The 21,996-nt window shown below is 42.2% G+C and overlaps 3 protein-coding genes across 10 annotated transcripts in view; 1 reads left to right on the forward strand and 2 right to left on the reverse strand.

Annotated features, from left to right (window-relative positions):
* The window catches only part of rtkna (rhotekin a), a 109,177-nt gene extending 100,632 nt beyond the window's left edge, over positions 1 to 8,545 (reverse strand). For 2 of the 6 annotated variants that reach the window (XM_031817562.1, XM_020467885.2), the window contains exon 1: positions 8,098 to 8,542. In XM_031817562.1, the coding sequence (XP_031673422.1) occupies positions 8,098 to 8,208 (111 nt within the window). In that variant the 5' untranslated portion in view covers positions 8,209 to 8,542. Of the gene's footprint in view, positions 1 to 8,097 lie in introns of all 6 variants that reach the window. The other 4 variants (XM_020467898.2, XM_031817560.1, XM_020467891.2 and 1 more) reach the window with 3 other exon arrangements.
* A 5,836-nt stretch (positions 8,546 to 14,381) lies between these two features.
* Positions 14,382 to 18,353, reverse strand: smn1 (survival of motor neuron 1, telomeric). Of its 3 annotated transcripts, XR_002252850.2 has the most exons (10): positions 18,221 to 18,353; positions 17,247 to 17,318; positions 16,876 to 16,995; positions 16,580 to 16,771; positions 16,243 to 16,416; positions 15,985 to 16,059; positions 15,572 to 15,679; positions 15,248 to 15,329; positions 14,985 to 15,034; positions 14,382 to 14,495 (listed from the first exon to the last, which is right to left on the reverse strand). XR_002252850.2 is itself a non-coding variant. In XM_020468121.2 (9 exons), the coding sequence occupies exons 1-8, from the start codon at positions 18,266 to 18,268 to the stop codon at positions 15,273 to 15,275; spliced, it is 846 nt and encodes a 281-aa protein (XP_020323710.1). In that variant the 5' UTR covers positions 18,269 to 18,353; the 3' UTR covers positions 14,883 to 15,034; positions 15,248 to 15,272. The 3 variants fall into 3 exon arrangements, 1 of the variants encoding a protein (XP_020323710.1); XR_004208000.1 differs by lacking the exon at positions 14,382 to 14,495 and having other exon boundaries at positions 14,883 to 15,034; positions 16,243 to 16,442; positions 18,221 to 18,347; XM_020468121.2 differs by lacking the exon at positions 14,382 to 14,495 and having other exon boundaries at positions 14,883 to 15,034.
* Positions 18,354 to 18,372: 19 nt separating this feature from the next.
* On the forward strand, positions 18,373 to 19,849 carry hspb11 (heat shock protein, alpha-crystallin-related, b11). The gene is made up of 5 exons (XM_020468166.2): positions 18,373 to 18,568; positions 18,945 to 19,051; positions 19,185 to 19,253; positions 19,349 to 19,392; positions 19,513 to 19,849. The coding sequence occupies exons 1-5, from the start codon at positions 18,477 to 18,479 to the stop codon at positions 19,600 to 19,602; spliced, it is 402 nt and encodes a 133-aa protein (XP_020323755.1). The 5' UTR covers positions 18,373 to 18,476; the 3' UTR covers positions 19,603 to 19,849.
* The last annotated feature ends 2,147 nt before the right edge of the window (positions 19,850 to 21,996 follow it).

Here is a 21,996-nt window from a genome sequence, read left to right on the forward strand (position 1 = left end):
AGCCGAAAATAGGTTTTAGAAATTTTAGCAAATATATAAAAAATGTTTTATTTTTTACAGAAGTATTCATACCCTTTGCTATGAGACTCGAAATTGAACTCAGGATGATCAATGGCAACTCAGGAATCCTGTTGCCATTGATCATCCTTGAGATGTTTCTACAACTTGATTGGAGTCCATCCGTGGTAAATTTAATTGATTGGACATGATTTGGAAAGGCACACACCTGTCTGTATAAGGTCCCACAGTTGACAGTGCATGTCAGAGCGAAAACCAAGCCATGAGTTCGAAGGAATCGTCCGTTGAGCTCCGAGACGACAGGATTGTGTTGTGGCACAGATCTGGGGAAGGGTACCAACACATTTCTGCAGCATTGAAGGTCCCCAAGAACACAGTGGCCTCCATCATTCTTAAATGGAAGAAGTTTGGAACCACCAATACTCTTCCTAGAGCTGGCCGCCTGTCCATACTGAGAAATCAGGGGAGAAGGCCCATGGTCAGGGAGGTGACCAAGAACCTGATGGTTACTGACAGAGCTCCAGAGTTTCTCTGTGGAGATAAGAGAACCTTCCAGAAGGACAACCATCTCTGCACCACTCCCCCAATCAGTCCTATATGGTAGTGGTCAGGCAGAAGCCACTCTTCAGTAAAAAGGCACATGACAGTCTGCTTGGAGTTTGCCAAAAAGGCACCTAAAGGACTCTCAGACCATGAGAAACAACATTCTCTGGTCTGATAAAACCAAGATTGAACACTTTGACCTGAATTCCAAGTGTCACGTCTAGAGTGGCTTCGGGTCTCTGAAGTCGCGGAATGTCCTTGAGTGGCCCAGCAAGAGCCCGGCCTTGAACCCGATCAAACACCTCTGGAGAGACTTGAAAATAGCTGTGCAGCGACGCTCCCCATCCAACCTGACAGAGCTTCAGAGGATCTGCAGAGAAGAATGGGAGAAACTCCCCAAATACAGATGTGCCAAGCTTGTAGCGTCATACCCAAGAAGACTCGAGGCTGTAACCAAAGGTGCTTCAACAAAGTACTGAGCAAAGGGTCTGAATACTTATGTAAATGTTATATTTCAGTTTTGTATTTTTAATACATTTGCAAAAATGTCTAAAAACCTGTTTTTACTTTGTCATTATGGAGTATTGTATGTAGATTGATGAGAGGGGTAAAGCGATTTAATACATTTAAAAATAAGGCTGTAACGTAACAAAATGTGCAAAAAGTGAAGGGGTCTCAATACTTTCCGAATGCACCCAAAAAAAACTACATGACATGACATAACACTTTTCACAACAACTTAAGTGTGTTCCCTCAGGCCACTACTCTACAATACAAAATCCATGTGTATAGAGGTCGGACGATTATGATTTTTCAACGCCGATACCGATACCAATTATTGGGGGACCAAAAAAAGCCGATACCGATTAATCTGACTATTTTTTTATTTATTTATAATAATGACAATTACAACAATACTGAATAAACACTTATTTTAACTTAATATAATTCATCAATCAAATCAATTTAGCCTCAAATAAATAATGAAACATGTTCAATTTGGTTTAAATCATGTAAAAACAAAGTGTTGGAGAAGAAAGTAAAAGTGCAATATGTGCCATGTAAAAACAGCTAACGTGTAAGTTCCTTGAAATGAAAACATATGAAAGATGGTGGTTCATTTTAACATGAGTCATCAATATTTCCATGGAAGAAGTTTTAGGTTGAGGTTATTATAGGAATTATAGGACTATTTCTCTCTATACCATTTGTATTTCATATACCTTTGACTATTGGATGTTCTTATAGGCACTTTAGTATTGCCAGTGTAACAGTATAGCTTCCGTCCCTCTCCTCGCCCCTACCTGGGCTCGAACCAGGAACACATCGACAACAGCCACCCTAGAAGCATCATTATCCATCGCTCCACAAAAGCTGCGGCCCTTGCAGAGCAAGGGGAACAACTACTCCAAGTCTCAGAGCGAGTGACGTTTGAAACACTATTAGCGCGCACCCTGCTAACTAGCTAGCCATTTCACATCGGTTACACCCGTCTAATCTCGGGAGTTGATAGGCTTGAAGTCATGAACAGCTGCTGGCAAACGCACGAAAGTGCTGTTTGAATGAATGCTTACGAGCCTGCTGCTGCCTACCATTGCTCAGTCAGACTGCTCTATCAAATATCAAATCATAGACTTAATTATAATATAATAAACACACAGAAATATGAGCCTTATGTCATTAATATGGTCAAATCTGGAAACTATCATTATGAAAATAAAACGTTTATTCTTTCAGTGAAATACGAAACCGTTCCGTATTTTATCGAACGGGTTGCATCCATAAGTCTAAATATTCCTGTTACATTGCACAACCTTCAATGTTATGTCATAATTACGTAAAATTCCTGCAAATTAGTTCGCAACGAGCCAGTTGGCCCAAACTGTTGCATATAACATGACTCTGCATGCAATGAACGCAAGAGAAGTGACACAATTTCCCTAATTTATTATTGCCTGCTAACATGAATTTCTTTTAACCAAATATGCAGGTTTAAAAATATATACTTCTGTGTATTGATTTTAAGAAAGGCATTGATGTTTATGGTTAGGTACTTTCGTGCAACGATGATGCATTTTCCCAAATGAGCTTTTGTTAAATCATCCCCCGTTTGGCAAAGTTGGCAGTCTTTGTTAGGAAGAAATAGTCTTCACAGTTCACAACGAGCCAGGCGGCCCAAACTGCTCCATATACCCTGACTCTGTTGCACAGAATGCAAGAGAAGTGACACAATATCCCTTGTTAAAAGAAATTCATGTTAGCAGGCAATATTAACTAAATATGCAGGTTTAAAAATATATACTTGTGTATTGATTTTAAGAAAGGCGTTGATGTTTATGGTTAGGTACACATTGCGAATGCGCTTGTTAAATCACTCATTTGGCCAAATAGGCTATGATTCAATGATAAATTAACAGGCACCGCATCGATTATATGCAACACAGGACAAGCTAGAAAAACTAGTAATATCATCAACCATGTGTAGTTAACTAGTGATTATGTTAAGATGGATTGTTTTTTATAAGATACGTTTAATGCTAGCTAGCACCTTACCGTGGCTCCTTGCTGCACTCGCATAACAGGTAGTCAGCCTGCCACGCAGCCTGCCACGTGGAGTGCAATGTAATCGGCCATGACCGGTGTCCAAAAATGCCGATTACCGATTGTTATGAAAACTTGAAATCGGCCCTAATTAAATCGGCCATTCCGATTAATCGGTCGACCTCTAATAGAGTGCATGTGTTACCATGTGTATGTCTGAGCGTCTCTTCACAGTACCGGCTGTTCCATAAGGTGTATTTTTATCTGTTTCTTTTTTAAATCAGATTCTACTGCTTGCATTAGTTACCTGATGTTGAATAGCGTTCCATGTAGTCATTTTGTATTTTATTAGGGTCCCCATTAGCAAACTCAGCAGCTACTCTTCCTGGGATCCACACAAAACACAATACAGAACATCAATAGACAAGAATAGAACTACATTTTTTTAAAGGCACAAGTAGACTACATATCAATGCATACAAACTTTTTGCTATCATTCTATGTCATTTATCTTTGTTTCATATTGTGGTTTCTTCTTTTCATTCAGTTTAAATCACGATTTCTCAAGTAATTTGCCATTCCAAATTCTCATCAATCCACAGGGATTTAACCGTTTTAACAGTAATTTTCTTAATGGGGGCACGCTTATTAGTACTGGAATAAGCAATTTCAAAACTGCGTCAAGTGCAGCGTCTAGTGTTAACCCTCGCAAGGCTGCAGGCCCAGACGGCATCCCCAGCCGCGCCCTCAGAGCATGCTCAGACCAGCTGGCTGGTGTGTTTACGGACATATTCAATCAATCCCTATCCCAGTCTGTTGTTCCCACATGCTTCAAGAGGGCCACCATTGTTCCTGTTCCCAAGAAAGCTTTGGTAACTGAGCTAAACGACTACCGCCCCGTAGCACTCACTTCCGTCATCATGAAGTGCTTTGAGAGACTAGTCAAGGACCATATCACCTCCACCCTACCTGACACCCTAGACCCACTCCAATTTGCTTACCGCCCAAATAGGTCCACAGACGATGCAATCTCAACCACACTGCACACTGCCCTAACCCATCTGGACAAGAGGAATACCTATGTGAGAATGCTGTTCATCGACTACAGCTCGGCATTTAACACCATAGTACCCTCCAAGCTCGTCATCAAGCTCGAGACCCTGGGTCTCGACCCCGCCATGTGCAACTGGGTACTGGACTTCCTGACGGGCCGCCCCCAGGTGGTGAGGGTAGGCAACAACATCTCCATCCCGCTGATCCTCAACACTGGGGCCCCACAAGGGTGCGTTCTGAGCCCTCTCCTGTACTCCCTGTTCACCCACGACTGCGTGGCCACGCACGCCTCCAACTCAATCATCAAGTTTGCGGACGACACAACAGTGGTAGGCTTGATTACCAACAACAACGAGATGGCCTACAGGGAGGAGGTGAGGGCCCTCAGAGTGTGGTGTCAGGAAAATAACCTCACACTCAACGTCAACAAAACTAAGGAGATGATTGTGGACTTCAGGAAACAGCAGAGGGAACACCCCCCTATCCACATTGATGGAACAGTAGTGGAGAGGGTAGTAAGTTTTAAGTTCCTCGGCGTACACATCACGGACAAACTGAATTGGTCCACCCACACAGACAGCATCGTGAAGAAGGCGCAGCAGTGCCTCTTCAACCTCAGGAAGCTGAAGAAATTTGGCTTGTCACCAAAAGCACTCACAAACTTCTACAGATGCACAATCGAGAGCATCCTGGCGGGCTGTATCACCGCCTGGTACGGCAACTGCTCCGCCCACAACCGTAAGGCTCACCAGAGGGTAGTGAGGTCTGCATAACGCATCACCGGGGGCAAACTACCTGCCCTCCAGGACACCTACACCACCCGATGTCACAGGAAGGCCATAAAGATCATCAAGGACAACAACCACCCGAGCCACTGCCTGTTTACCCCGCTATCATCCAGAAGGCGAGGTCAGTACAGGTGCATCAAAGCTGGGACCAAGAGACTGAAAAACAGCTTCTATCTCAAGGCCATCAGACTGTTAAACAGCCACCACTAACATTGAGTGGCTGCTGCCAACACACTGACTCAACTCCAGCCACTTTAATAATGGGAATTGATGGGAAATGATGTAAAATATATCACTAGCCACTTTAAACAATGCTACCTAATATAATGTTTACATACCCTACATTATTCATCTCATATGTATACGTATATACTGTACTCTATATCATCTACTGCATCTTTATGTAATACATGTATCACTAGCCACTTTAACTATGCCACTTTGTTTACATACTCATCTCATATGTATATACTGTACTCGATACCACCTACAGTATCTTGCCTATGCCGCTCTGTACCATCACTCATTCATATATCTTTATGTACATATTCTTTATCCCCTTACACTTGTGTCTATAAGGTAGTAGTTTTGGAATTGTTAGCTAGATTACTTGTTGGTTATTACTGCATTGTCGGAACTAGAAGCACAAGCATTTCGCTACACTCGCATTAACATCTACTAACCATGTGTATGTGACAAATAAAATTTGATTTGATTTGATTTTTGGTTACACACCACAGACCAGCAACTATTCTTTACATCTTTAACATATGTACACTACAAAGAGTATTGTATGACCTCTTATACATTGTATTAGGCCCAGCATTTGGAACTTTGGTTTTCCTAGATATGGCTACTATATTGTGATCACTACATCCAATGGATGTGGATGCTGCTTTAGAGCAGAATTCAGCAGCATTAGTAAAGATGTGATCAATACATGCGGATGATTTCATTCCTGTGCTGGTTGTAACTAACAGGGTAGGTTGATTTATAACCTGAATAAGGTTGCAGGCACTTGTTACAGTTTGAAGCTTTTTCTTGAGACAGCTTGATGAAAGCCAGTCAATATTTAGGTCACCCAGAAAAACACATCTCTCTGTTGATATCACATACATTATCAAGCATTTCACACATATTATCCAGATACTGACTGTTAGCAATTGGTGGTCTATAGCAACTTCTCACAAGAATGGGCTTTAGGTGAGGCAGGTGAACCTGTAGCCATATTACTTCAACAGTATTTAACATGAGATCCTCTCAAAGCGTTACAGGAATGCAGTGACCATATTACCGCCAGTCATGTGTCATGACCACAGTAAAATTCGACATGACCGCTGAGTCACAGTAATCTACTTTTATGCACTCTGGACATGCGTTGGTTCTACCAAACTTGCTAAAGATCATCAGATCGCTAATGGCCTGGTACTCGGGGATCTATTGTCCCTCTAACCACTGACTTCAACGCAAATGCAATAGGAAATGACATCAAACACTTATCAAAACAACATCATGCTTTTAAAACTCACCTCACTGTGATGATCAATTTGAAGAAAGAAGTTCAACAGCAGGTTGAAACTGAGTGTAAAATAAGGTTGTTGTGGATGTTGTTTCAAAGTCTAACACAACAAGGTGATGATTCATTCAAAACCCTGTATGCATATTAGAGCTTATGCATAGGCTTATGAGCCCAAGCCCCCACCTGATGCTATGCTCCACAATTTGCCTGGGAGAGAAAGTATATCCCTAGGCAATGCTGTTGGTTTATTGGTTGTGCAGGGCGGCTTACAGAGTTAGCCTACAATTATATTTCATTTGTATTTGAGTTTGAATAACCTAGAAATAGGGCATGTTTTTACATGCTCATAATGAATTGGGTGACACATGACTTTTAGCAACACAGAATATCCGTGCGTTTCCATCTCCTCCTCTCTTCTTTATTCATTTTTACAGGGGCTGTCAGCAGTTTAGTGAAATATCTTTTGGTTGAAAAAACATGTTACTACCGAAGTTCCCGAACATATTTCACTTGGTTTCCCCAAGTGATGCACATGGTAGCTGCAGGAAAAGGGTTGGAGAGCCCATGGCATACAGAGTTTGGGCAGAATATTACCTGTCCCTTAGTGAGATCATGCTCCTCAAACAGTGGTTGATGCCCGGAGTGAAATAAGTTATCTTATATTTATTTCTCTGCTGCTCATATTAAGCACAGCTCCACTATAAAACCAACTACCCGGCATCATTGAAAAACGGACCAGCAGGAAAGCGTGCGGCCTCCGGATGACAGGTCTTTCTCAAATCATCAGTAGCCTATAGTCCAGCATGCGGTCCATATATCTTTAGATTTTTAAGGTTTGTATCATTCACAACTGAAGTTCCCAAACAATTGTAAATCTAGCGTATAGAAACTTTTTCAAATTATCACAAAAGTTTTTACCTGCGAGGGTAAAAAAAAACACGCCCTGTTAAGAACTATTTTTATTTATTTAAATATTTTGTATATATATTGACTTTCAATTGACTCACAAAAGTGATAATTTGAAAAAGTTTCTATACGCTAGATTTACAATTGTTTGGGAACTTCAGCTGTGAATGATACAAACCTTAGATCTAAAGATATATCTTGGCCAGGTCGCAATTGTAAATGAGAACTTGTTCTCAACTTGCCTACCTGGTTAAATAAAGGTAAAATAAATAAATAAATAAATAAATATGGACCGCATGCTGGACTATAGCGCTACATACATACATACATACATACATACATACATACATACATATACATACATACATACATATATTTAAAATGTTGTTAATATTAGGACAACATTTATATTTGTGGGAACAAATTTGAGATTGTCCCATTTTTAAAGAATCCCTGAGCTCTAAAACAGCACCATTTTATCTTAGGCTCATGACAAAATGTGTAAAAGCCTGAGATTAGCTATAATACTCCACATTTTTTTCAGTGCCCCATGGAAGAACAAATGATTGCGGGGCACCGCGACACTGCGCTACGCCACTGGGCGAAATCATTGCGCTTTGATGCATGGCGGAACGACCAGTGAAAGTAAACAAAATCCCATACGCTTGTCCTCGAAAACCACATACTGAGAAGGACATCGTGGTGGCAATAAAGAAGAACCTCAATTACCTGTAAAGTGTCCAACAAAACACTTCGTCTGAATTTTCCTCGCCGTATCTCCATTTCAAGGGCTGAACCCCGGGCAATCGTGGCTCTTGTTGTTTGATTTCGGCAAAACATTGCAAACTTCTGGTGCTAATCAAAATGACCTTGTTGTTTGAAACGTCGTATTGGTAGAGCGCTAGTGTGAAGGTCCTTTTCAATGTAGCTCATCCAGGTGCGCAGCTACTGCAACATTTATCGAAAGGACACAATTATGTCAACTCAGTCTTACAATTATTTCTCAACCGCAAAGAACAAACTATTCATAGATTAACGTTTACAGACTCCTTCCGTTCCAGCATCTTTCCAAGACTGTTATAAATTCCCTGGTGTGCCCACTATTGTGTGACTCCGCTGTGGTGCGCGACGTAACTTTTCCACTATCCCAGTTCAGACCTCTACGGGCGGTGTCTCGCTTAGCGCTGTGTGTAGGCAGTGATTTGGCTTTGTATTGCTGCTGGTTGGTTGGTTGGTAGGCTATGATTGTGTAGAGCCGGGCACGGTACGGTTGGAGGGAGGGAGGGACTGCAACTGAACAAACACCCGAGAAATGACAGAGGCCTGTTTCTTCTGGTTGAGTTACAAAGTAGATCACCTCCACTAGGCATTGCTAGGGCAGTGAATGGGGACAACCTGCCTCCCTACTGACTGTACAGCCTAGCTACTGTAGAAAAATGACATCAGTCTACTGTTGGTGCTGCTACTGATTCTGGTAACAGATTATTCATAGGCAAAAGAGAGGACAAGTAGGATGAGGGGGTGTACATTCAGGTAGGTGTCATGGACCAGATAGGGCAAATAGGTTTCTGTCTGGATAGATGTGTCTACGCAGGGTTGGATCAAAAACCTACAGGAGGGTAGCTCTCCAGGAACAGGATTGGAGTGAAAACCTACAAGACGGTAGCTCTCCAGGAACAGGATTGGAGTGAAAACCTACAGGACGGTAGCTCTCCAGGAACAGGGTTGGAGCAAAAACCTACAGGACCGTAGATCTCCAGGAACAGGGTTGGAGTGAAAACCTACAGGACGGTAGCTCTCTAGGACCAGGGTTGGAGGGAAAACCTACAGGACTGTAGCTCTCCAGGAACAGGGTTGGAGAGCCCTGGACTCTACTGTGCTGCTCATATCATATACAGACAGACAGGAAAGCATGAGGATGCAGGATGTGTGTTTTGGGTATCAACTATAATTGAAAAAGATAATGGACGGCTCTTGAAGAGAGTGAATATGACATATAAAGTTTTATACCTAAACTAATGGAGCCTACCTCTCCCATCACTCCCTTCCCCCTCACCGCAATCAGTTCTATTGGAGTGATGCTGATGGTTGTTGCCTGTGTGGGTAAGGTAGGTATGGGTGACAGAGATCATGTCCGTAGGGGCACCAGCCTGGGTTCCATGGTTGAGAGGCCACCTGTAATGGCTGGTGGGCAAGGCGCTATGTTTAATTTATGACCACCTGTAATGGCTCATAAAGATCAAGGAATGTGTATCAGAAACCCTCCCTGCACTGAGTCATATGGACTACTAGGCCTGCTGAGATTGGAATCTGAAAGGTCAAAGGTTGTCTGTCTCGGATAGGTCTCGCTGAAGACTTATCGCTGGTATTAGCTACTCATTCTTCTAATGGTCTCAATCCAGAGAATCAGTTCATTTGACTAAATTTAGTTTTCAGCCATGAGGGTTTAAAGTTTCTACTGTCTAATAGAATGTGAAGGTGACTGTGTGCCTCAATTTTCATTTGAAAGGGGGAGGGGCAGTTTAGTCTTGCCAAAGCTGTAAATGTTAGACCTGGCTGCCCTCTCGGACACAAACTGCCTTCCGTCTCCTGACCAGCCCTCAGAACTAGGCACGCCATATGCCTAAAGGGCCATCCTCACAACGCTATCAACAAGGCAGGTCCTACAGGCCCTGGTTTTGTCGCATCTAGACAACTGTTCAGTAGTGTGGTCAGGTGCCACAAAGAGGGACTTGGGAAAATTGCAGTTGGTTCAGAACAGGGCAGCACAGCTGACCCTTAAAAGTACACAGAGAGCTAACATTAATGACATGCGTGTCAATCTCTCATGGCTCAATGTGGAAGAGATATTGACTTCATTACTACTTGTTTATGTAAGAGGTGTTGACAAGCTGAATGTACCGAGCTGTCTGTTTAAAATACTGGCACACAGCTCAGACACCCATGCATACCCCACAAGACATGCCACCAGAGGTCTACTCACAATCCCCTGGCATCTTGCCAGGGGCGGCACGGTGCGTCCGCACCAACATGTTTGGAATGGTGATCGCTCATTTGCACGTCACATCAATGATATCATGTCACCGTGTGGGACTGTGGGTCAATTAACCTTGTTGGAGTGGGCGCCCTGATTCTAGTTTGTGAGCTTGGCAGGTTACTGCCTGGGAAGGTCTCCCACTCAGAAGTACGAGATGGGGGGGGGGGGGGTAGGTTGACCTCAGGTCTCCCCACAGGAAGCCCGAGTCTGTGGGAGTGGGGGAATCTATCAAATAGCGCACCTCTAACTTTGTATAGTACTAATGCAATTAGTAAAATCAGTCACACTACGAAATGCAACCAAATAAACCACAATTCATTCAGAATACTGTTAATATATAGTTTCACAGACATATTGCTGCATTCTTTTCTGGTTTGTGTGAAATTAAGAATAATACAAACCATCAAGGTGAACTGGTTTAGTCTTGACTCTTGGTTGACAGTGTTGGGGGATGGGTAATGCATTGATGGTCGAGCGGAAAATCAACATCATTTGTTTTCTATTTGTCTTTGTTACTTCTTTTTTATATTTATGAGTCTTACAAGCTAGAACCGCCACTGTGGTTTATGATAACATGCACTATACACACGTGCACATTGATTTTTCATTGTAGATATGTGGTAGTGGAGTAGGGTTCTGAGGGCACACACTTAGTGTGTTGTGAATTCTGTAATGAATATATTGTAATGTTTAAAAATGGTATAACTGCCTTAACTTTGCCGGACTCCAGGAAGAGTAGCTGCTGCCTTGGCAGGAACTAATGGGGATCCATAATAAACTCCAGGAAGAGTAGCTGCTGCCTTGGCAGGAACTAATGGGGATCCATAATAAACTCCAGGAAGAGTAGCTGCTGCCTTGGCAGGAACTAATGGGGATCCATAATAAACTACAGGAAGAGTAGCTGCTGCCTTGGCAGGAACTCATGGTGATCCATAATAAACTCCAGGAAGAGTAGCTGCTGCCTTGGCAGGATCTAATTGGGATTCCATAATAAACTCCAGGAAGAGTAGCTGCTGCCTGCCTTGGCAGGAACTCATGGGGATCCATAATAAACACCAGGAAGAGTAGTTGTTGCCTTGGCAGGAACTAATGGGGATCCATAATAAACTCCAGGAAGAGTAGCTGCTGCCTTGGCAGGAACTAATGGGGGATCCATAATAAACCCCAGGAAGAGTAGCTGCTGCCTTGGCAGGATCTAATGGGGATCCATAATAAACTCCAGGAAGAGTAGCTGTTGCCTTGGCAGGATCTAATGGGGTCCATAATAAACTCCAGGAAGAGTATCTGCTGCCTTGGCAGGATCTAATGGGGATCCATAATAAACTCCAGGAAGAGTAACTGCTGCCTTGGCAGGATCTAATGGGGATCCATAATAAACTCCAGGAAGAGTAACTGCTGCCTTGGCAGGATCTAATGGGGATCCATAATAAACTTCAGGAAGAGTAGCTGCTGCCTTGGCAGGAACTAATAGGGATCCATAATAAATACAAAATACAATACACAAGCACAATATTTCATACTGTAAATGTGTTATACATCTGATGCCTTTATGATGCCACATGGTTAAGCGTCTTCTCTCGGTTAAATCGGCAAACGGATTGTCTTAACTGTAAAGAGCCTTGTTAACCGAAGACTTGTTTGTCTGTCTGCCTGCCACTTACAGAAGATAAATTAGGCCTATGTTAAACACATGCTGTATTTGTCACTTTAGAAGGATCATTTGTCTTTTGTCACATATTATATAGGTCTGTTTTTTGTCCAAATATTTTATGCTGGGTAAACTAAATGAAGGAGAGGCATGTTCGCCGCACAACAAAATGTTCCATAACTTTGTGTCTAGTTTTTGCACGACACAAGATTGTCTCCCCCTCTGTGTCATAAATTGTCTAGATTTTGCATGAGTGTCTGTGTCTTCTAATGAGGATGAATATGGTGTGTCATGGAGTTGGTGTAACTCTTACCATCCAGTCTCTCATTTCAGAGCAGCTTGTTTGGAATAGAGGTTTAGCTAATAGCCATAGGCATTGGAACACATGTGCACCATACCATGGCTTAACTGTGGCTTCACTTGGATATATCCATTTCAGAGTGTCTATGTGAAACAAATTATGTTTACATGTCACATGCCTCTGTGGTCGGGAGGGAGAGAAAATCATAGAGGGGCCGATGCGTTCCCAAGCTGGGGCTGACCCTCTTTAAACTCCCAAGCTGGGGCTGACCCTCTTTTTTTAAACTCCCAAGCAGGAACTCCTTTCTGGGGCTGACCCTCTTTGAACTCCCTTCTGGGCCTGACCCTCTTTGAACTCCTTTCTGGGGCTGACCCTCTTTGAACTCCCTTCTGGGGCTGACCCTCTTTGAACTCCTTTCTGGGGCTGACCTTCTTTGAACTCCCTTCTGGGCCTGACCCTCTTTGAACTCCTTTCTGGGGCTGACCCTCTTTGAACTCCTTTCTGGGGCTGACCCTCTTTGAACTCCTTTCTGGGGCTGACCCTCTTTGAACTCCCTTCTGGGCCTGACCCTCTTTGAACTCCTTTCTGGGGCTGACCATCTTTGAACTCCCTTCTGGGGCTGACCCTCTTTGAACTCCTTGCTGGGGCTGACCCTCTTTGAACTCCTTGCTGGGGCAGACCCCTTGGGGACGGCCTCTGCCTATGACTGGACCTAGAACTTGGAGGCAAGGCATGGTCCAACCCTAGCTCTGAGATTCCCCGCTATGTCATCATTGCTCCACCCCAGATTGTCTGACTTTGTGATTCCTCTGTTCTCTGATGGGCCAAATAGGAAATTCTCTTAGCAACTGCCTCCTCCTCTCTCTCTATCACATACTGTACATGCATTGCACCCGCATAAACACTACAAACAACATAAACAGCAAATACTGCTGAGAGTCAAACACAGTGGCAAACAGAGGCACAACGGGTGCAAAATGTCAGTGACAGAATACATACAAAGAGACCATCTCATAGCTGCGAGAGCAATGCCTGGAGAACAGCTGGGACATGATGGCATAGTGTAAAATAGTCCTCTGTCATCGCAAAAACAGAATCATTTCTCTGTCTCTCTCACGCATGCACCCACACCGGAGAGGAAGGAGGAGAGACAGAGACAGACACCCACAGGGGAGTGAGCAGAAACCACTGGTATGGCAGTGCTCCCATACGGCCCCCAGTATCACACTCTGCTCACTATAATTACATATGGCTTTTTTATACTATATACTGCACGTGTATGTCGTACATGCCCTTCTTTATATTTTGGATTGTGGATTAGGTCCTTTGGGGATATTTAAGCAGGAAGGCCCAAGGGGGTGTGGTATATGGTCAATATACCACGACTAAGGGCTGCTCTTAAGCACAACGCAATACAGAGTGGCTGGACACAGCACTTAGCCGTGGTATACTGTCCATATACCACAAACCCTGAGGTGCCTTATTGGTATTATAAACTGGTTACCAACGTAATTAGAACAGTAGAAATACATGTTTTGTCAAACCTGTGGTATATGGTCAGATATACCACAGCTGTCAGCCAATCAGCATTCAGGCTCAAACCACCCAGTTTATATAACTACTGTAGATAAGTAATGACCCTTTATTGATGTGAAAGGACTTGTGGGTATCAAGGGTTAAAGAGGATACAGAAAAATAGAAATATGTATGTGTTCAGTCTCAGCAGAGGACACACTGTACAGTTAGATTAAAATTATAAACTGGGTGGTTCGAGCCCTGAATGCTGATTGGGTGACAGCCGTGGTATATTAGACCGTATACCACGGGTATGATAAAACTTATTTTTACTGCTCTAATTATGTTGGTAACCAGTTTATAATACCAATAAGGCACCTCAGGGTTTGTGGTATATGTCTACGGGCAGAGGGGCTAAGTTGGCTTCCCTCCAGCCCAAGGTCTTGGTAATACTATTTTGGCATTGATAAACCAGGGGCGTATTCATTATTCAAACAGTTTTGCAACGAAACTGCTTTTATTGGGCAAATTCAGGTAGGTCCCTCCCCATTTCATCATGTCTGCTTCCTAGTGAATACATCTTTGCTTCGGAAGGGTCTCATCAGGGAGCCGAGAGAATAGTTGTGCTGCACAGAGATAGATAACAGGAGTGTATTATCACAGATTATGCATTTGGTATTTTATGAAATGTTGGCCACCATTGAAAATGTCTTTCAAAACGCTCATAATTTGACCTTTAGTTGATCAATTGACATGATTGAATATGGTGTAGAAAGTAGAAACTTTTAAACAAATACTATAACATCCATCAACTCATTTCACTGTACTTGAATGTGTGTACAGGAATAGCCTGCCATCTACTGGGGAAGAACTGTTACGATATCTAAGGTGCATCTTGCAAGCACCTTATCAACACCCTTGTAAATAGAACCACCTTAGTTTTCCTTATATATTTGTGACCTCAACTAGTTGAATATTCACATGTATGGAACAGATTAAAGGTAACATTAAAATGTGAGCTAAAACAGCCTTGATTTGTTTTATTTACAAAGAATACAAAAACATGCCTCCAAAGTGTTTCGGAGTTTTGAAACAGGAATGCAGTCACACGTTACATTTAATTGACAACACTCCCGTCCTCTTCATCTGGGATGGAGACACACACCTAGGACACACAGCAGAGAACAATTGTTTTAAAGATGTAAGTTGACGGTTTGTTAAAAATGGCAACAATTATAGAGGAAGAATTTATTCTGTAGCATCTAAACATCTGAGGCTCATATAAGTCAGTCAAGGAAGAATTCAATGGAATTCATTCCTAGCAGGTAGTAAATCAGTTTAGTACCGGACTAAGCACAGCAAATGATTGTTTATTTACCTGGTAAGAACAGAAGTCCCCTTTCTCACTTGTGGCGAGTCTTCCTTCCAGACGCAGCTTCTTTGCGGCCTTGTTTCAAACCCTGTAAGAGACAAATAAACCATTAAAACAGTTCCTTTTGCATTGAAGAACCCGTTTACTCCTGGTATTGAATTCAAAATTAATGTCCGAGCAATCATGGCACGTGATCCGATCACGTCCCAGATTTTGTCGGAACGTGAATGCAACCTAATGTACACACATAGAAGCCACAATGTGTATTAAATAGGAATTGCTTTGATGTAATAAACGTATCTACAGTATGCGAAGGGGGTGTAACTGTACCAGGTAGTATCCAGTGTGGTAACCACTCATGTACCAGGCGAGCAGCATACTGCCCAGAGCCTCATCATCCTCTCCGTTTGGACTCATGGGGGGAGGAGGAGGGATCATCTGACAGAGACAAAATGCATTCAGAGGGAATCTATCGTAACGTTGCAGAGATAAATGTCCTAACAAAACACTGCTCAGTAAGCTCCATGTGTGTTCTCTATCAGCAACACTAAACAGTCGAGAGGGGGTTTGACTCTTTATTCAGAGAGTAAGGAAGATCAGAGTGGGAGACAGGCAAGTGGAGAAACCGTGGGAAAAGTGGAAGCAGGGATTGAATTCTTGTTATAAATGTGACTCATGCCGTGGACTATTACCACGGCAACACAGCTCTGCACCAGAGAAAATATTTCTGCACTCCATCATACCGGTGGCCCACAGGGCATCATAGGAGGCCATCCTGGAGGGGCGGGCCTGGAGACCCCAGGTCGCCTTGAGTCTCCCTGTAGACAGAACAACAACTTCAATGTGCAGCACACTCCATTGTCAAAGGATTCATTCCATTATCACTTACAGGGGTTCCTTGGAGTAATGTATTCTTACATTTACATGGTAAGACAACCACATAAACAAAAAATATGCATGTACAAATAGTGACTGACAACCTACAATTAGAATCTTCTTACCATTCTGAAGCCAGGCATTGGAGGGGGACCTGGGGGAAAGGCAGGGAAGCCTGGACCCGACATAGGAGGTCCTTTGGGGGATTTGAATTTGGGTTTAGAGCGTGGCACATGACTGTGAGGGTGTGGGGTGGACGACCTGTCGCTCTCTTCTGTAGAAGACTCTGCTTCTTTAACCTGCATTACAGAAAGAGACACGAACACTGACAAAAATGTTTCCAGTCAGATGTGTTCAAGAGGCTGAATACATAAATGGTGGTCCACTAGCCTGATCTAGTTCATGTGCAGTAAAACAGTATGGTGAATGCAGCAATCATCCCCACAAACAGCCTAAACGTACCTTACTAGGGGCTTCCTCATCTACCTCTGAGCTCTCTATCAGAAGGTCTCGGAGGTTCTGCTCCTCCTCGTTCCCATAGTGTGTGAACACAACTATACAGGTGCCCCTCTGCTCATCTATGGATGAGATCGTGGCAGCGTACAAATTTCCATCTTTAGACCAGTAGGCACAGCAGGAGTCTCCGACTCGCCACTGCAACACAACACGTTGTATAACTGTTAGACTAGACCGATTAAAGGAACAGTTAACAGATCCTTTTTAATGGGTTGTTGTATCTCTTATAACGTACCACCTACCTCTTTATCCAGAGGAGCATTGCTTCTCTTTCTGCTGCGGTTGTTTCTGTTGTTTTTTCGTTTCTTTCCAGGGTTGTCTCTCTCTGAGCTTTGTGTGTCCTCCTCACCTTTCAGGGCAGTCTGACAGTCAGGATCAATAGTTAAAACATCAAAATGTGAGCATGACAGAGGGACAATAGAACATTTTCAAGGACACTTTTCTGAGTTGCTGCTTTAGGAGACATGTCTAGAACGACACAGTGTAGCTGTACATGCATGGTTCTCAACCTAAGTATCAAAACCATTCTAACAAAGAGGGAAAAAAATACTTGCTTTATTTGCAGAATACTGTCAATGAGGTGGAAAACAACGTTATAACACTGTAATGGCACCTTAAATGATGCAACTGCTTTGTCGTAGGCCTTTATCAGTGCAGTGTCATCCCAAATGTCTGAATCGTCACTCTGGGAAAATAAGAAAATGAGTTTAAGAGCAATCAACCATCTGAGACTATTTTACATAGCACATTCTTTCTATTTATCTACTAGCAAGACAGCTACAGCCAGCTACCCAAGATTCCATCTAGCCAGTCGTGATGCACTGGCACACGGCTCTATATTCATACATAATAAATGGGTCATAGTTAGCCTGGCCAGCTGGTTATCTAACTAGCATCTAGTCATACAACATGGCCAGCTGATCATTTTTAATCTAATGTCAGTGACTTTCCTAGATCCCTGCTAACCAGATATCTAATTGAAACCGTTTTGGGAATTGGTCCATCAGACTTGAGTGACTGATGCTGGAATATCTGCTGGCAAACTGCCTTGTTACCACTAACAATGAGAACTAACCCTTCACTGAAACTGATGCAGTGTTGTGAGGATACTCCGAAAATATTGTTAACCAACATTCTAGCGGACTAAACTCCATTCCATGGTGAACGATGTATCAAGACGCCAATTACTTAAAATGGGAACTTAAGCTACACTAAAGCTCCCATTTAAAAAAGTGTTTACTTAGCTAACTAATGTTAATTTGAAAAAGTAGTTCACTACATCTAAACTAATGTGTGAAACATTATCATATCAAAAAAGTAATTACACTACTGAAAACACTACTGTTCCAAGATTTGAATTTAATTAAACTACCACCAAGCTACTGCAAAACGTTGTTAAATTACAAGTTTAACTCGATGTAACGTTATCCAACACTGCTCTGGTGCCAGGTTTAGACCCAATAGCTAGCTATTAACTAGCTAATGTTAGCTAGTTGGTATCTAGCCAATCAGCAAACAACTAGCAAACCAATCTACGCACTTAGCTAGCGATGTACAGACTGAGTAGCTACATAATTGATAACTTACTTGTGCAGCTCCACGAGCAAAAAGCACATCTTTACACCCATGTGCCATGAATAGGCAGAAATATGGCTGCTCTCACAGCTTTGATAGCCCCCAGCTACTGAAGCAACGTGCGTCGCTGACCGACGTTCCTAAATAACGATGACGTAGTAAAAACTGCGACAAAAATTGTTAGCACGTTGGCTTGGGAACGAACTAACACTTTTGTTTACCTAGCTAGCTAGAGTTGCTTGCAAGTCGTGATTTGTTGGCTAAAACGATGATAGATCCTGCTTTAGTTTCTTTGGGTGCTCAGATTGTCTTGGCTGCGTCCAGTGATGAGAATCATCCCCCAGAAAACATTATTGACGGGTGAGACGGGTTTATTTATTTACTCTTTCTAAAATATAATTTAGAACCTCTGTGCCTATCTGGTATGCTGTTAGCTAACGTTAGATAGCTAGCTAAACTAACCTAAACTTCCTGTATGTCAGAGTAGCTAGCTACGTGCTTTGTTGTTCAAATCAAGATAAAAATCTAGCTATGGTAGCGTGAGAAGTGCTAGCGAGCTAACGTTATCAGTCTTGTACAGACACCCAACAATATTTCCACACAAACTCAACATCCTATTGCTATACAATGTCATGTTACACCAGTCAGTAACGCACAGCCAGCAACCCCATGCCACACCATTCATTAACTCACCACCATTGTGCATACCTTGATGAGTCACTTTCTCTCTTCTCAGGAACACTGCAACATTTTGGATGTCCACTGGAATGTTTCCACAGGAGTTCATAATCCGCTTCGCTCAATCTATGAAAATTGCCCTTGTGACAATGCACTGTTATAATGGTATGAAACAAGGTCAAAAGTAACGTACCAAATGGCACACTGTCTAGACCTAAGTATTGGTGTATGTTTAGTTACTACAGTTTGATCACGTTGCTTGAAATGTATCTGTTATTTTGTTCTCATTGTCTTTCAGTTAAGACTCTTAAAATTGAGAAGAGCATCTCAGATGATGCTACTGACTTTGAAGCTATTTCAGAAAAAGGTAAGCAAAGCCACTCTACGGATCCACAGTGCCTCAAAGCAAATGAAGTCTGCCTTTCAAAGCAGTATTGTAATTTTCATTGCATCTTGTTTCAGAATTTGAACACACAGAGGGGCATCTTCAAACAAATGATATTCCAGTGAGTTGACTTTCTATTCTAATCTACATAATGTTCTACATGGTGTCTGCAAATGGCATATACTGTATATACACGTGACTTTGAGTGGTTTCAACTAGTCTTGTTTTTTCCTCTTTACAGCTAAATGGAACGACTGCAACACACTTGCGCTTCATCGTTACCTCTGGATATGACCATTTTGTCTCGGTACACAGGGTCAGTGTAGAGTGATGAAATATATAGTACCTTCTCATAATGTTCAGCTCTACTTATTAAGGAGTTTGTCTGAATATCTAATATGTTTTACATTGCATCATTTTTGTTGTTGTTTATACCTTTTTTTGTAATGAAACAGGATTTAATTTTATATCACCTAAGGCACAATTCATATTTTGTTTCATTCTACCTGTTCACCAAATCCAAATTGCAATACAATCTTTTCAATAAATCTGACTACTGCTGTAATCTGCTAACAGTTGCATTTGATCCAAAGCATATGGTGACAGTTGATGTGAAGTGAAATAAGGCAGTATTCAAACTTCAAAGGCTTTCCAGCTGTTGATGTGTCATCAGTGTGTCCGTCATCCCACTATATTGTTAAGGATTTTCTTCACTCATGCATTTGTGTGCTGCAGAGGTAGCCTGGCCAAAGATGAATTTTCAAAAGACATTTTAAGTTTACTAAACAGTGTGTTATTGGGGAATAATCTCACACTTCCTGTGGAGTGAAAGTGTTTAAAAACACCCATGTTCCAATCTTACATTATTGCGCAATTAAACATCTGTTTATGTGCGAGGATTCAATGTCACACATAAAGGGTTCGCAAATCATTATAGGCAAACATCTTACTGCAGAAATTGTGACAACAAATCCTTGTTGGTTTTATACACAGTCACATGTTAAAATTGTTTTCACAGACTAGGGATAACAATCATTGGTTTTTACAAAGGCCTTGTATTGGCACTGAAGTTGGGGCAATCGTACTGGAGGGAAATATTCTAATCTAGATAATAATTGATTTGATACATACATATGTATGGGGAAACATGTTACTGACATACTGCATAATCAGACAACCTGGTGGAGATTCAGGAGTCATCTGTTCTGAACCTGAAATCATTCCAGCACTTCAAAGCTTTAAAAAAAATATATATATATATTATTTAACTAGGCAAGTCAATGAAGAACACATTTTTATTTACAATGACGACCCTGTGCCAATTGTGCACCACTCTATGGGACTCCCAATCACAGTCGGATGTGATACAGCCTGGAGGTGATGCCTTAGACCACTGTGCCACTCGGGAGCCCAACTGCCTATGTTGTTGTAAAAGTTCAAAGGTTAGGATTCAGCCCAATTAGATATTTGTTATTTTACCTTCATTTAACTAGGCAAGTCAGTTAAGATGGCCTAGGAACAGTGAGTTAACTGCCTGTTCAGGGGCAGAACGACAGATTTGTACCTTGTCAGCTTGGGGGTTTTAACTTGCAACCTTCCGGTTACTAGTCCAACGCTCTAACCACCAGGCTACCCTGTCGCCCCATATAAAGTTGAAGTCAGAAGTTTACATACATCTTAGACAAATACATTTAAACTCAGTTTTTCATCATTCTTGATGTTTAATACCAGTAAAAATTCCCTGTCTTAGGTCAGTTAAGATCACCATTTTATTTTAAGAATGTGAAATGTCAGAATAATAGTAGAGAGTGATTTATTTCAGCTTTTATTTCGTTCATCACATTCCCAGTGGGTCAGACATTTACATACACTCAATAAGTATTTGGTAGCATAGCCTTTAAATTGTTTAACTTGGGTCAAACGTTTCAGGTAGCCTTCCACAAGCTTCCCACAGTAAGTTGGGGGAATTTTGGCACATTCCTCCTGACAGAGCTGGTGTAACTGAGGCAGGTTTGTTGGCCTCATTGCTCGCACACGCTTTTTCAGTTCTGCCCACAACATTTCTATGGGATTGAGGTAAGGGCTTTGTGATGGCTACTCCAATACCTTGACTTTAAGCCATTTTGCCACAACTTTGGAAGTATGCTTGAGGTCATTGTCCATTTGGAAGACCCATTTGCAACCAAGCTTTAACTTCTTGACTGATGTCTTGAGATGTTGCTTCAATATATCCACATGCCTCATGATGCCATCTATTTTGAGAAGTGCACCAGTCCCTCCTGCAGCAAAGCACCCCCACAACATGATGCTGCCACCCCCGTGTTTCATGGTTGGGATGGTGTTCCTCAGCATGCATGCATCCCCCTTTTTCCTCCAAACATAACGATGGTCATTATGGCTAAACAGTTCTATTTTTGTTTCATCAGACCAGAGGACATTTCTCCAAAAAGTACGATCTTTGTCCCCATGTGCAGTTGCAAACCATAGTCTGGCTTTTTTATGGTGGTTTTGGAGCGGTGGCTTCTTCCTTGCTGAGCGGCCTTTCAGGTTATGTTGTTATAGGACTCATTTTACTGTGGATATAGATACTTTTGTACCCGTTTCCTCCAGCATCTTCACATGGTCCTTTCCTGTTGTTTCGCACCAAAGTACATTCATCTCTAGGAGACAGAACGAGTCTCCTTCCTGAGTGGTATGACAGCTGAGTAGTCCCATGGTGTTTATA

This window comes from Oncorhynchus kisutch, linkage group LG3 (genome assembly GCF_002021735.2).
Source record: "Oncorhynchus kisutch isolate 150728-3 linkage group LG3, Okis_V2, whole genome shotgun sequence".
Taxonomy (NCBI): domain Eukaryota; kingdom Metazoa; phylum Chordata; class Actinopteri; order Salmoniformes; family Salmonidae; genus Oncorhynchus; species Oncorhynchus kisutch.

Bases quoted from the DNA above. Each gene is read 5' to 3' on its own strand.
- smn1 (XM_020468121.2), bottom strand. From the start codon at position 18,268: ATGGCACATGGGTGTAAAGATGTGCTTTTTGCTCGTGGAGCTGCACAA. The intron at 16,996-17,246 runs GTGCCATTACAG...CCTGACTGTCAG, and splicing joins AAGCAGTTGCATCATTTAAG to ACTGCCCTGAAAGGTGAGGA. The intron at 15,330-15,571 runs GTACAGTTACAC...TGTCTCTTACAG, and splicing joins ACCACACTGGATACTACCTG to GGTTTGAAACAAGGCCGCAA.
- hspb11 (XM_020468166.2), top strand. From the start codon at position 18,477: ATGATAGATCCTGCTTTAGTTTCTTTGGGTGCTCAGATTGTCTTGGCT. The intron at 19,052-19,184 runs GTATGAAACAAG...ATTGTCTTTCAG, and splicing joins GACAATGCACTGTTATAATG to TTAAGACTCTTAAAATTGAG. The intron at 19,393-19,512 runs GTGAGTTGACTT...TCCTCTTTACAG, and splicing joins TTCAAACAAATGATATTCCA to CTAAATGGAACGACTGCAAC.